Here is a 14680-nt window from a genome sequence, read left to right as displayed (position 1 = left end):
CCAGGATCATATGCAATTTGTTGCTGCTGATCCTCATAAGGTCCCTTTCCTAACAACATATCTAGATTTCTCTGAGGATAACCAGCTGCTGCATTTCGCCTAGCCGTCTCCTTGCAAAATTCCTCATTGGCAACCTTCCATAACAGGTATTGTCCTCCATTTAGCACAGCTTTACACATATTAGCCCAATCTGCTGGCGTCATGTTCAAGTTGTTAATGGATTCGACCATGCTTACAGTGAAGGGTGCTTGAGGACCATAGGTTGTTACAGCCTCTTTTAGCTGCTTCACTGTTTTGAAATTTAAAACTTGGTAAAATCGCTGCCCTCCTGCCTCAAATACAGGGCATGTTAATATTTGAGATCTTGTCTCAGGATCCCAACTATCAACTGCGGGGGTTGGGGACCTCCCAGCATATGGAGGTGGCCTTGTTAGTTGGACACTTACGTCCTCTGGTGATAGAAAGGTGTTAGTAGCAGTCTCCTGTTGTAACTTTCCCCCTGATGGCTTTTTCTGTTTTACACTTTCTTTCTCTGTCTGACTAGCTTGAGAGGCCTTCTCTTTTACTTGAATCTTTTCCTCTGTCTGACTAACTTGAGAGACCTTCTCTTTTACTTGAATCATTATGTCTTCTTCTTCCTCTACCATTGTCTGAACTGAAGGCTTTGGACTAAGCAAACAAGATATGAACGTCCACAATGGCAATGTGCCAACTGGCAGAGTCCCTGGGCTTTTCTTTTCTATTCTTTTTAAATCTTCACCATGATGGTTCCATTGTGATATATTTAACAACTCCTCCTTAAAAAGCCATGGGCTACATTTTTGTATTGTATCAACGTATGCCCTGATTGTTCTTGATTTTACTGAGATGCCTCCTTCCTCTAACAATTTACTTAACACTCTTTCAGTTTGTTTTTTACTAATTTCTGATCCCGTATTTCTACTATAATACAACTCAACAAGATAACGCCTAACAAAACTGAAACTGAGTGAAACAAAATTGGAACAACACAAAATCATTATAATAGCCTCCTGAAATGTCCATCCGTCCTTTCTCCCTATCTGTTCCTCAGATGTGAGCGGTTTTTCTTCCATCTTACACATCTCCAGGGACAGGCAACTTAAAACAAAAGTGAAACAAAATAACAAAAGAAGAATCTTAAAATGGCTACCCATCCTCTTGCCCTGCCCTCAGGGGCGAGCAGTTCACTTACCCTCAGTCGCTCCCCGTGCGAGCCACCAAATGCCGCAGTCTGGCTGGGCACAATCAGGAGCCACTTGTCAAAAGAAACTAACTTTATTTTTAGAACCACACACGCCAAACAAAACAGCCTCTCAGGAAAAATCCTCAGAGCCTCAACTGCCACCACCGGCTTTCCACAAGCCTCTCTCTCCCACACAAGCCTCTCTCCACCTCCCACAATCCTCCTGCTCTTGAGGCCGATTGGCTGGGTCACGTGGGCGGAGCCAAAAAAAGTCCCCCAATGAGCAGCTCCGTGGTCTGAAAGGGCAGGGAAACAGTCCAATGAGCATCACCGCAGAGGAGCCAATCAGCTAGATGTTGCTGGGGCCGAGGAGCCAATCAGCTAGATGTTGCTGGGGCCGCTGTGAGCCAATCATCAGCCGGCAGCTGGAAGTTTGCTGGCAGCTGGAAGTTTGCTGGGGCCCCTTTGGCTGTGGCTCTCAACAGTGGATTTCGGGTCTCTGAGTTCCCAGGTAGGGTTTCTCGTAGCTGTAGACTTTGCTCTTAGAGCTGTCCCTCATAGTGACACAGAGTCGTGTCGCTGTTCTCATTTCATTCTAAGAATTTCCACATTTCTCCTGTGATTTCTTCTATCACCCGTTCATGATCCAGAAGAGTGTTGTCCAGTCTCCGTATGCTTACATAGTGTCTATGGGGTTTTGGTGTTGATTCATAATCAGATGCAAGGGATCGTCTCAGTTTTCTGTGTGTTTGCTAAGAGTTGCTTCATGGACTGAAACATGGTTTATTTTGCAGAAGGTTCCATGAGCTGCTGAGAAGAAAGTGTATGAGCTTCTGTTGGTTGGAATGTTCTATAGAGTCTGTCATCGCCGTCTGAGACTCCAGTGAGTCTTAACTGAGTTCGATAGGTCTGGGTGAACTGTCTACTTGTGAGAGGGGTGTGTTGAGATCACCCAGTATTATTGTATGTTGGGTCTGTCTGAGTCTTTAATTTGAATATTATCTATTTTATATACTTAGGTGCACCAGTGTTTGGGGCATAAATATCTACTATTGTCATGTCTTCTGGTGGTGTTGATCCCTTTACCACTGTCAAGTGACCTTCTGTGTGTCTTCTGGTTTGGGTGTGAAGTCTGCTTTGTGAGATACCAGAGTAGCTGCTTCTGCCCACTTGGGGGCTGCTTTTGCATGGGATGTAAACTTGTGCCTTTTGTCTTCAGCCTGTGAGTCCTGTGCCTGGAAGGTGCATCTCTTCAGTCCACACAGAGTGGGTCTGGTTTTTAATCCATTCTGCCAGCCTGTGTCTTTGGATTGGACAGTTGAGACCTCTTACACTTAATATTATCATAGAGAGGTGTTTTTTTTTTTTTTAACTAATTGTTGCTATTTTGTTTTATTTCCAGTGTTTCATTTGGTCCCATTTCTCATTTGCCAGACGGGTGCACTCCCAGGGTGGGGTGGCTGCAGCGTTCTGTGGGTGCACCTCTGGTGGGTGGGCTTAGGGCAGATCAGGCCTCAGGACTTGCTGGGTGGTGACTGCTCTAGAGAGACGAGGTCAGGGCACCCTAGGGCCTGGCACTTGCGCCCCTCTGCTGGGAGTCTGGGTCTCAGGAGTCCCCCTGGGATCCCACTCATGAGGCAGGGAGCCACTCCCTCACCCACAGTGCTGCCCACAAACACAGCCTTTCATATTCCTGACCCGCTTCGGCTGGTCACCTGAGCAGCCAGACTCGAAGGAGAAGCGGGTGGGCTGCCTGAGTGTCTCTGACGTGGGTCCCCTGGGTGCCGTCTTCTCTGTGCCTGTTTTATGCACATCCTGCTAGCCATACCCTGGCCCCACGGCACGCCTGCGGGGCCAGCTTGGTGGAGTTTGCTGTGACCTCGGCTCCACAGCAGCCCTCCTGCAGCCGCCCTCCGAGTCCTCTGGCTGTTTCCCAATCATGCACATGAACAGATCATGGAAGGAAGTTGCCAGAGGTAAGAGATACATGATCACTAGTAAATACATGATCATAGGGTAGAAAACCCATAAGAAAACGCGTAGGAGATGAGATTCACCCGGAAGACCTCCCGCAGAGGAGCACTCCACAGTGTTCAGGTCGGTCTCTTTCTCCCGGGACACTCACGTTGTTTTGCAAAAATAACGACGACCCTGGCTAAGCAGTCTTGTATTCTGCTTTTTAATCAAAGACTCCATCCTGGTGTTTCTCCACGTTGTTTAAAACTCCTCTGTGACATCTGTGGGTGACGACATGGGTCTCTGCGTGGTGTCCCTGGTTCCTCATGGTTCCCTTATTGAACACGTGCTGGTCTCCCACGTTCTGGTCACCACTGTGGTCGAGGGACACAGGCGGGTCCACTCTTCCCGGGTCTTAGATGATGTCTTAGGAGCGTCTCCTGAGAAGGAGCCGTGGCCGAGCAGGCCTGTCGGTGTAGCTGTCCAGGTGTGTTGGGGCAGGTGAGTCCCCACAGGTGAGTACCAGAGGGCTCCCGCTGGCTGGCCACTGTCCATGTGTGACCGGTGCTGGATGCAGAAGACACGTGGACAAAGGGATAGATGGATTTAAGAGATAGTGGTGCCCCTGGAGCATGATAGGTGACATATGGTAACACCGGACCTCTTTCCAAGTGGCAGTGTTTGAATTATTGCTGGGCTTAATTCTTAGAAAATGTTTATTAGCCATTTCTTTTGGTTTTTTTACTTTTAATTTTTAAAAATCCAACTTTTTAGGGGGCTGGGGATGTGGCTCAAGCGGTAGCGCGCTCGCCTGGCGTGCGTGCGGCCCGGGTTCGATCCTCAGCACCACATACAAACAAAGATGTTGTGTCTGCCGAAAACTAAAAAATAAATATTAAAAAAAAAAATCCAACTTTTAAATACTTTGTATTTTAAAATTTAAAAAACCGCTATCTATTTGGCCCTTCCTGTAGGAGGTGGGTGGGGTCTTGTGCTCCCTGGCCTGCGGGAACCTCGTGTCCTAGACAGGAGAAGTGTGTGTGTGCTCACAAGAGCGTGTAATGCATAGACAGGTGGCGGTTGCTCCTCCAGGTTCGCTTTTTCTTGCTCACTTAATTTGTTCGTTTCACTTTAGTTCTGGTTGCAAAAGCTTTTTGTGTCGGAGGTCGCGTCCATGCTGGCCTGCAGGGCCTCCGTGGTGCTCAGCCTGTGCAAGGCCTCGCCGCCCACAGGTCAGCAGCAGCGGCATCTTGTCCTGCCTGCTGCTTGTCCCCTGAGCACTCCGCGTGGCTGCTGGCTCCAGCCTGCAGCTCGTTCTGCTGTAGGAGCGTGTGCATGGACTCACTCCTGCGCCCGGCTTGCTGCGTCTTCACCGAGGGCTTGCCCTCACCTGCCGCCAAGTGTGTCCTTCGCCGGTTCTGGTAAACTCACCGTTGTGGCACCATCGCCACTCTCGATTTTAGATCGTTTATCACCTCCAAAAGACCGTGTGGCCTTTAGCCCTCCCTCCTGTTCTGCCCGTAAACCCGGCCCGTGGCGACCTCGGTTCGCCCTTTGTCTCGATAGACTGCGTCTCAGATCCATGAAGTCATGCAATAGGAGCTCTTCTGTGACTTTTTTTTTCACTTAGCCAAATACGACAGGGTGTGTCCCTGAGGACACGTGCGCTCCCTTCAGCGCAGCTGTGAGACTCCAGTGCACACCCATGTCCGCCCACGCGGCCTGTCTCCACCTGTTGGCTTTATGGACCAGTTGACCCAGAACTGAAACTCCAGCACTGGACACTACCTCCCGGCCCCCACCCCCGCCCGAGACCGGCTGCCCTCGTCCTCCCTCACAGTGGAATTCTGCAGTTCTGGTGCTTTGGTGGCCGGCAGATCTGGCGTGGTACGTTGTCCTCGAGGCCCACCGTGCTGCAGCAGGGCTCGGGTCTTCCTCTGTAAGGCCGCCTGGGTTCCTCCTGGACGGATCTGGCTGTGCTCCCGCGGGATGCTGCCACCTCTGGGCTTGCGAGCAGAGCTGTGAGAGCACAGTTGCAGGCACAGGGTGCCCCCTGAGGTCCAGAGTCAGGTCCCGGCAAGGAGGGGAAGGGGCTGGCTGGGCTGAGGAGGGGAGAGCGCCGAGGCAGAGGAGCAGCAGGGTCAGGGCAGCAGGTGAGGTGCAGGGCAGGTGGGCAGGGTTGGGGTCCCGTCGGGATGGGGACGTTGTGCCTGGACACTCCCAAGTTTTCCCATCCGCCCTCTCGCTGGTTCCCGAGAGGCATTAGGATCCGGGCTCTGGATCCAGCCCTGGATTTCCATGCCTGGTGTCCACTAGCTGCCGTGTGACCAAAGGAGGGGCTGTTTTAGTCAGCTTTTTGCTGCTGGGACCAAAAGACCTGAGAAAAACAGAGGAGGAAGAGTTTATTTGGGGGCTCACAATTTCAGAGTCTTTTAGTCCATAGATGGCCACCTCTGTTCCCTGGGCCTGAGGTGAGGCAGAACATCAGGGCAGAGTGTGTGTGCGGGAGGGCATCTGAGGACACGGCACCAGGAAGCAGAGAGAGCTCTCCTCTCCACGACAAGATAAACGCCCCAAGGCACAGCCCCCAGGACACCTCCTCCAGCCACAGCCCGGCCACCTCCAGTTACATGCTAACCCCGCCAGGGGACTGATGCCCGGTCAGATGGGCAGCTCACGACCCAGCCTCTCCCCCCACACTGCTCGTGGGGGCGCCTCACATCTCAACCGCGCAGGGTCTGCCCCTCTGTGCCGGCCGCCCCCTGCACCTGCCAGCTCCCTGCAGCACCTGCTCCTGGCAGGGCCCAGCGTGCCGTGGGGAACCAGGAGTGCTGGGGCAGGCAGGAAGGGGCTGGGAGAGGTCACGGAGAGGTGACAGGCCGCCGTGGCTGTCTAGGGGCCTGCCTGAATTAGTGAGTGGGTCAGCGTGGGAAGTGCTGTGTCCATCTACCGGGTGGCTGGACAGGGCCATCAGGAGCTGTCCTCCCACCCCGGAGACTGATGCCCTGGCAAGTTGCCCACAGGACTCCACCCTTCTGAAGGCGGGGGAGGGGTCTGCCCTGGCACTGTCCCTGTGGCTGGGTGGCATGCGTGTGGCACACGGCTGCCATCTTGGCTGGGTTCTGCATCGTGGCCGGCCAGGGCTACTGCTGCAGGATGACCTCGTCGTGACTGATCACTTCCCCAGCCACCCTGGGTCTGAGTCCGGTCAGGGCCCTGGGGAGTCAGGACGTGCCCTTACGAATGCTTGGGGCACAGCCCTTGATCTGACCCATGACACCGCCCAGAAGGGCTGGCACCGAGCAGCTGGGAGGAAGTGAGGGCCACTGCTCTGTGACCCTTCTGCCACCGTCTGCTGCGCCGCTGTGGTGTGGTCTCATGGTTCCAGCCTGTGCCTCAAGGACTGCTCCCCACCCCAGCCGCCTGACCACCTGCTAGGGCGCAGCTCTGGCTCCATGGACCCTCTTCCAGAAGCCCCCCAGCTCTCCAGACTGTGCGCAGCCTCACCCTAAAGCCACCCTTATGAGGTGCGTCAGAGCTCTGCTCAGCCCCCTGTGGCCGCATCTCCAGACCCTGGTCACCCGCCTGCCCGGGAGGCACCTGTCCCTCCTCCCTGTCTGCCCCTGGCTTCACGGACATCCCTAAATCCTGCCGGTGTTTCCCGCCACACCTCCAGAGCTCTGTGAGGAGGGCCTGGCGGTGAGTGGTGCGGGTCTGTCTGCAGGAGTCAGTGACACTCAGGGACCTGACTGTGGACTTCACCCCGGAGGAGTGGCAGCAGCTGGAGCCTGCCCAGAAGGACCTGCACAGGGAAGTCACGCTGGAAACTACAGGACCCTGGTCTCTCTGGGTCAGGGTGGTACTGTGGTGTCCCCAGCAGCCCATAACAGGACCACAAAGTCACAGGAAAAGGATCCTGCCAGGAAGGGTGTGGGGCCGCTAGAAGGTGCAGCTGAGGAGCTGGCACAGAGGGTACGTTCCTGGTCCTGTCATGGCTTGAGGCTCAAAGTCAGGTTGGTAGGTGACATGAGGATGATTTCTTCACATGTATAACCAAGGGGTCATGATCCATCAACGACCCCTGGGAACAAAGGGCAGAAAGACTAAGTGAGCGGTAGGTGATCAGACCACACTGACAGGAGCTGGCAGTTCACAGACACACAAGGTGACACACAGGTCACAGCCTGAAGTTTCAAAACGCTTTCCTGATAGAAGTTTACAAATTGAGAGATCATCCTTTTGGAATACACTAAGATCAATGAGAAAGATGTCTGCCTCACGAGGGTTTGGGGCCAGAGACCCACTTCAGGAGTGCAGTCTGGCAAGTCTCTTGGAGGACAGTTGGTATCGTAAGTCACATTTTTAACAGTCCACTTTTAAGGTCTGTCCTTCAGGCCCCTTCCATAAGTGGGGGAAGTGTGTGGGAAAAAAAACAAAGGACAAGACCTAGTCGTCGGCCACATTGCACAGTCTGGGCATTGCCCTGTGGCGGGAGCCCCACCCGCACCTGGAGTGGTCCTGTCTCCTTCGTGGATGGTTTTGGGCTACGACTGGCCTGCGATTCACAGCACATACGTGCAGTGCACAGTGCCACCAGGGCCATGACAGGACAGCATGTCCACCACCACCCTTGTTGCCCTTGGAGATCACTCCTGCCTCCCGGCCCTCTCCTGTGGCCGGGGTTTGGTCCCTGTAGTGTCTCCGCGTGTCCTTGATTCTGTGCACACACAGCCACAGGGCGTGCACCTTCGTGTCCGGTTCCCTGACCTGGTGGTGGTGCTCATGATGCTCCCAAGTGGCCGTGTGTCTCAGCAGTCTGTTTCTCCTCCTCGCCGTGCATCATGCCACCGTGTGGGCACCTGCGGTTTGTCTACCCAGCCACTTGTTGAGTATTCGGACTGTTTCCAGTTCACTGTGTCATGCACAAAGCCCCAGAGAGCATGCGTGTCCAGGGCCTGGGCTCAGGTCCAGGTCCACCAGCCTTGCCCTTTTCCGGCCTGGCTTTCCACACAGATGGGTGGCCTCATCGCCCTGGCCCTCATCTGGAGTCGACAGTCTTCCCTGTGTCCCGTGCCTTGTGTGTTATCTCTGTCAGGCCTCAAGCCTGGGGCATGCTCCCTTTCAAATCAGTTAGGTCATGGCGGAGTTTTGAGAGTTCCCGTTCCTGGTGCGAGTCTTTGAGCAGGTGTGCTGGGCAAACATCTCCCCCCCTTCTGGGGGCTCTCTTTTCCCTTTCTTGATGGTGTCATTTGAAACACAGTTTCTAATTTCCATGATGGTTTTGGGGTAGACTGGCCTACCATCTAATTTCTGATTTCCATAATTTCTAGTCCCGTTTATCTGTTTTGTTGTATTTGTGCTTTTGGTGGCAGAGTGTTGCAGGGGGTCAACTCCTATATTCTTCTCAAGTTCTGTTTTAGCTCTTCCTTAGGTCTGGGATCCACTGGGGATTCATTTTTATGAGTGGTGTAGGAACGGGTCCAAATTGTTCCTTTGTGTGGGCACCTGGTGCCCAGCGTTTGTTGAAGAGCAGAGAGGTCTTTAACTTGGTGAACTCCAGTGTATCAACGTTTTTTCTTTTATGGATAGTATTTTTGGTGTCAAATCTAAGATATCTTTTCCCAAGGCCCCAAAGGCTTCATTCTGAGTTTTCTTTTGTAATTTGTAGAGCATGGGCAGGGGATAGAAAGGGACAAGAAATGGGTGTGGTGGGGCCCACCTGTACCCCTGGGGACCCAGGGGCAGCCCTGCTCCTGGGCAGCGGGGGCAGGAGAACCACAAGTTCCAGGCCAGCCTGGGCATCTCAGTGAACCCACCTCAATGTAAAACATAAAAGGGACTGGGGATGTGGCTCTGTGGTAGAGCACCCCTGGGTTCAATCCCCAGGACCCCCCCACACACACACGAAGGATGGGCAGTTCACGGGGGGGCCAGGCCTGGGGAGTCCACGGGCCACCGGCAGGCCCCGACTCCATTGCCAGTGTGTTGGGTCTGATCTGGTGTCCCCAGGATGGAGGTGCGTGAAGAGGAGGCCGCGTTGGGAGGGTGGGGAGCCTGTGGGTGAGAACCTGTGGTGGCTGCAGGAGCTCTGGCCCCACTGGCGCCAGTTGTGCATGCAGTGGCACTTACACCGGTGGTGGGAGGAAAGGGGAGCAGCAAGGACGACTGCTAAGTCTCTAAGAATATACTTAAAAATTGTGATAAAATATACATAAAACTCACAATTTTGATCATTTTTAAAGTGTGGTTTAATATCATTAGGTTCGTTCACTCTGTAGTGCAGACATCGCCACCATCCACCTGGAGAACTGTCTGGTCTTGGGACCTGATACCCGCAGCTGCTCCCACCCCGGCGACGCTGTGGCCGCAGCCTCCTGCCAGGTGCCTCCTGCGGGCGACACCTGCAGCCGCTGCCTTCCATGCCCCACGTCTGACTGAGGCTCCTGCAGGGGTCGTTTTCTTATTAGGCTCACAGGAGAGAAGGAGCGTCAGACGCTCAGAGGGGACGTGGGGGTGGGGGCGCCCCCAGGGCGTGCGGAGACCACGGGTGGAACGCAGGAGTGGGCCTGCACCCTGCAGGGTGAGGGTGGCACCCCGAGCACCCCGCTTCGCCACCAACGCTGCCAATTTCTCCCTTTGCCTGACACCCAGAAGCCGGTGGCAGGTCAGACAGGAGGCAGGTGAGGGAGCAGAGTCACCAGCACGCGTCACCTGTGGACACTTTAGTACGAGCGAGTGCTGAGGCTCGGGTGCACTGGGCGAGGGTGGAGCCTGCGCGCAGCCTCGGCTGCCCTCCTCCCCGGCGTCGTGCCAATCGCGTCCAAGCCTCAGTGCGACTCCGGAGCTCACAGCCGCCCTTCTCCCTCCCAGAAGGGGCGTTTTTTGCCCCCTCGGTCCTTCAGCCACACGCACCCGCACCCTGCTTCCCCGCTCGCTCGCTCTCCCAGATCCCAGCGCGTGATTTCTCGCCCGGCCCTGCCTTGCCAGCGTCTTGGGGCTCCGTTGCCCAGTCCCGCTGTGGATGTTCCTCACGCAGCATCGCTGACTGCTTCTGTTTTTGTCGTTTTGTTTTGTTTTTCCAGACTGGGGGACTAGACCTGAAATGAAGGAGTTGGATGCTATGGACGACACTGTAGAGGGCAAGGCACCTGCCAGGGCAGCCTTGGGAGGGCCTGAGAGGACCTGCGCCTGGGCAGGAGCGTGCACGCGGGGCAGCTGGGGTATGGGGTCTCGCGGGCAGCGGCAGCCCACTGACCAGGGCAGCAGCCTGGCAGAGGGCTTTGTCTCTGAGGGCCGTGAGTTGAAGGCCTCTACCACGCAGAGCGGCACCCCTGACCCGCTACCGCTGGAGGTGCCCGCGGAGCAGGGGGCCTGCCTGTTTGGGGTGCGTGGGGAGCGCCCCAGCGGTTCAGACCCTGGCAAGCGCCTGGCATCCTACGACTGCCGGGAGTGCGGCAAGGCCTTCGGTCGGAGTTCGTCCCTCGTAAAGCACCTGCGCATCCACACGGGCGAGAAGCCCTTCCGCTGTGACGTGTGCGCAAAGCCCTTCATTGAGCGCTCGTCCCTCACCATCCACCGGCGCGTGCACACGGGGGAGAAGCCCTACACGTGCGGGGACTGCGGCAAGGCCTTCAGCCAGCGCATGAACCTCGTAGTGCACCAGCGCACGCACACGGGCGAGAAGCCCTACGCGTGCCGTGTGTGCGGCAAGGCCTTCCGCAAGACCTCGTCCCTCACGCAGCATGAGCGCATCCACACGGGCGAGAAGCCCTACGCGTGCGGGGACTGCGGCAAGGCCTTCAGCCAGAACATGCACCTGATTGTGCACCAGCGCACGCACACGGGCGAGAAGCCATACGTGTGTCCCTTGTGTGGCAAGGCCTTCAGCCAGAATATGCATCTGACAGAGCACCGGCGCACGCACACGGGAGAGAAGCCGTACGCGTGCAAAGATTGTGGCAAGGCCTTCAACAAGAGCTCCTCGCTTACCTTGCACCAGAGGAACCACACCGGCGAGAAGCCGTACGTGTGCAACGAGTGCGGCAAGGCCTTCAGCCAGAGCTCCTACCTCATCCAGCACCAGAGGTTCCACATCGGAGTGAAGCCCTTCGAGTGCGCGCAGTGCGGCAAGGCCTTCAGCAAGAACTCGGCGCTCGCGCAGCACCAGCGCATCCACACGGGCGAGAAGCCCTACGAGTGCTACGTCTGCAAGAAGCACTTCACCGGGCGCTCGTCGCTTGTCGTGCACCAGATCGTGCACACCGGCGAGCGTCCCTACAAGTGCAGTGACTGCGGCAAGGCCTTCAGCCAGAGCGCGTACCTGATAGAGCACCAGCGCATCCACACGGGCGAGAAGCCCTACCGCTGCGCGCAGTGCGGGAAGTCCTTCATCAAGAACTCCTCGCTGACGGTGCACCTGCGCATCCACACCGGCGAGAAGCCCTACCGCTGCGCCGAGTGTGGGAAGACCTTCAGCCGCAACACGAACCTGACCCGGCACCTGCGAATCCACACCTGAGCTCAGCGGTGGACACCAGGTGGGTGGGCTGCACCGTGCAGGTCAGTGGGGCAGTTCTGTCTTTGGAGCACATGATGACTGACCCCAGGAGGCCCAGGAATGTGGGCATCCTTGGAAGGCTTTTTGCTCCAACAGGCCCTCCTAGGAAGGTAAGCAAGTCCCTGGATACCTGGTGTATTTGGGGACTTTGTAAGGTTTCTGAGGTCCAGTTAGTAATGGAACTTAGGCCTGAGGCCTAGTCCTATGTGTGAATACCACAGGAGCTTGGGCAAATGGCAGTGTCTCGGGGCTACATGTCAGCAGGACTAAGGGGCAGGTGGGAGGAGGGTGAAGACTGGGCTCTTAATCCCTTTGTCATGTGCGCCCTGAATCCAGATATCAGTTTGTCCCATCTCAGTTTTCTCCATGGGTTAAAGGTCCTTCCCACTCGCAGTCCGTCCTGTCCTGCTGGATCCCAGTTCTTGGTAAGGGAGGAAAGGTCCCCATGCCGTAGTTAGCAAATAACAATACCTGCTTTGAATGCCAAAGTTAGAGTCGTCTGTTAGGATTTTTAAAAATAAAGCTTTTGATTAAGGGAGACTAGGTCAATTTAAGTGATCTTTTAAGTGTAAGAGATAGGATGCCAGTCCTGTGTCAAAGTCGACTTCGGAGACGGAGGGGAGAGTGGGAGGGAGGGAACCAAGGCTGCGCCAGGTTCAGGTCCCTGTGGGGTTCAGTGAGGCATGCACTCCAGCAGACTGTTCCTGCAGTTATTTTAGCAGCTAGGCTTGAAGGTAAGTGCAGAGCCCATTCCTGCTGCCACAGGAAGAGCCCTCCGCTGGGTAGCCACGTGCAGTGGCACAGCACTGCCTACAACAGTCCTGGAGCTGGGAGGGCCAAGGTGCCCGCAGGTTTGGTGCCTGAAGAGGCCCATTCTTTATAGACTGCCTCTGTGTGTCTTCCCTGTGCTCCTTGGGCCTCTTACAGGGGCTCTGCCCCTAGGACCCCTCCTCCCAGAGGCCACCTCTTCATGTGGTCCCACCATGAATGTGAGGGACACCGACTCGCAGGTTTGCCGGACCTTGTACTGCACCTCCTGGCTGACTGGAAGCTCTGCCTGCACCTGGGGGGCCCACCACCCCACAGGCTTTCTCTGGGGCCTTTAGGCCACCTTTTAATACTGACATTGATAGAACTGGTTCTGAACGCCCTGGAATTTCTGATGATTCCCACTTTTTGATACTGGTGTATATGAAGAATAAACAAGTCATTTAAAGGTCACTTTGGTATCACAAGTACACTTTGTAAGGCGAGTGGGGGAAAGTGCCCTCCTGGCACGTATAAGCAAGCTGGACCGTTTTCCAGCTGGAAGCTGGTCGAGTGTCGGGTGGGCTTGGTCCAGGCACTCGGTGGTGGAGCCCTTGCTGTCTGAGTCTCTGGCTCTCCTTCATGAGTTGGCATCCCCCATGACTTCCTGTGGGACCTTGCCGTTCGCAGCAGCCCCTCGGCCGCATCCTGATGGAGAGAGAAGACTTCTTCCAGTCTTTGGGGGAAGAAATCCTAAACTTCCTTCTGTTGGGTTCACCCATGAACTGACCTCTGCACAGAGGTCGCGTGTAATGGTCAGAGCAGATCTGGGCCCTTTCCGCACTCCCAAATAGCTCTAGTGAAGGATGGTATCAATGCCACTGTCTACCCTTGATGTGGGTGTCCAGGTCAGTCCCTCCACATCACAGTAGGGGAGACGAGTGGCAGTGTGGAGAATATGACCTGGTCATCTGCCTGGGTCAGCAAGAATCGAGGAGGACTCCTCCCGCTGATTGCCTCATGAGCGTGGTTCTCACTGCACATGTCTCTTGGAGGCCATCTCCATGTCTGTTCCCTGTGTGTTAACCAGGAGGTGGGGCAGGGGCCGCAGGGGCGCCTGCGTGTCCTGGTGGCTGACATTGCACCCACACTTCTGCTGCAGAGCAGGACGCCCCAGCCCTTCACAGAGGTGGGAGAGAATGGGGATACTGACATGTTGCTGTCCCACAGTGGCACGTGCCCAAGACATTGTGGGGCCAAAAGGCAAAGTGTGGTGGGATAGAGCCCAGGGGAAGTGGCTCCTCGCCAGCCTCATAACCCCACCATGTCCCCTGTAACTCCTGGGCTTTGGATTCCTCGGCTTGAAAATGAGAACATAGTGGCACCCCCCAGGTCACAGAGCACCGCTCACTATACCCTCCGGCTTGGGGCTCTCCGTCTCCCCTGATTGGCTCTCCTGTTTCTGTCACACACCTCCTGGGAGGCTGAAGGCGCAGGGCAGTGGCAGCTCTGCTCCACGGGCCATTCAGGACACAGGTTCTTCCCGTCTGACTGAGTGACTATCCCCCAGGGACGTCATGGATATAGGTTCCTGTGGGAACTGAGCTGCTGCTATACCCAGGGTCCAGCCATCACGCGGCCGCGTGGTCATGACCCTGAAGGAAAAAATCCACCAACTGCAGGAGGCCCGTCCTTAGTGCTGATGGGCATCTTGATCTTGGAGACATTCACGTGTGTAGATGTGAGATCTGGAGTTCAGTTGGATGGTGAATGGCCTGGCTGCCCACGCCAGGACCGGGGCACAGTCTTGGCAATCTCCACACACCCACCCACACCCCGTGGCCACCTGGGTGGCAGGACCCGTTTGAGGCTGCCGGCATCCCTCACCCCTCTGCCCTCCTCCCTCTGTCAGGGGTGCTGGTGCCCAAGGGCGCCGCCTGGGCTTCTCACCCACCGCGTGGTGCTTTTCTGTGTGTGCTTCAGTTTCCTCACCTGCAAAGGGGTAAGTGACAGCGCCTGCAGCTGGGTGACAGTCCCAGCCCTGGACCCCGCACGGAGGCACCGGTGACTGCGCCTCCAGGGGCCTGGCTGCTGGCTCTGCTGGCATCAAGCCGCGGCGAGGACTTGGGTTCCCAGATGCCCGGGCCAGACGCAGCGGGAGAGAATCTAAGGCACACAAGGCCTGCCAGCTGGGCGTGCGGCGCTCAGGTCCCCCG

General features: G+C 56.0%; 2 protein-coding genes across 5 annotated transcripts in view; both read left to right on the top strand.

Moving 5' to 3' along the window:
- Positions 1-12938, top strand: part of Znf71 (zinc finger protein 71) — a 21754-nt gene extending 8816 nt beyond the window's left edge. For 2 of the 3 annotated variants that reach the window (XM_015505470.2, XM_048791563.1), the window contains one exon: positions 10243-12938. In XM_015505470.2, the coding sequence (XP_015360956.1) occupies positions 10263-11678 (1416 nt within the window). In that variant the 5' untranslated portion in view covers positions 10243-10262 and the 3' untranslated portion in view covers positions 11679-12938. Of the gene's footprint in view, positions 1-1694; positions 2088-10242 lie in introns of those variants that run through there. The other variant, XM_048791565.1, reaches the window with a different exon arrangement.
- Positions 1-14680, top strand: part of Smim17 (small integral membrane protein 17) — a 49735-nt gene that overhangs the window by 8816 nt on the left and 26239 nt on the right. The window lies entirely within an intron of this gene.

This window comes from Marmota marmota, unplaced genomic scaffold (assembly GCF_001458135.2).
Source record: "Marmota marmota marmota unplaced genomic scaffold, marMar, whole genome shotgun sequence".
Taxonomy (NCBI): domain Eukaryota; kingdom Metazoa; phylum Chordata; class Mammalia; order Rodentia; family Sciuridae; genus Marmota; species Marmota marmota.
Note: the sequence above shows the minus strand (reverse complement) of the source record. Positions and strands in the feature narration are given on the sequence as shown.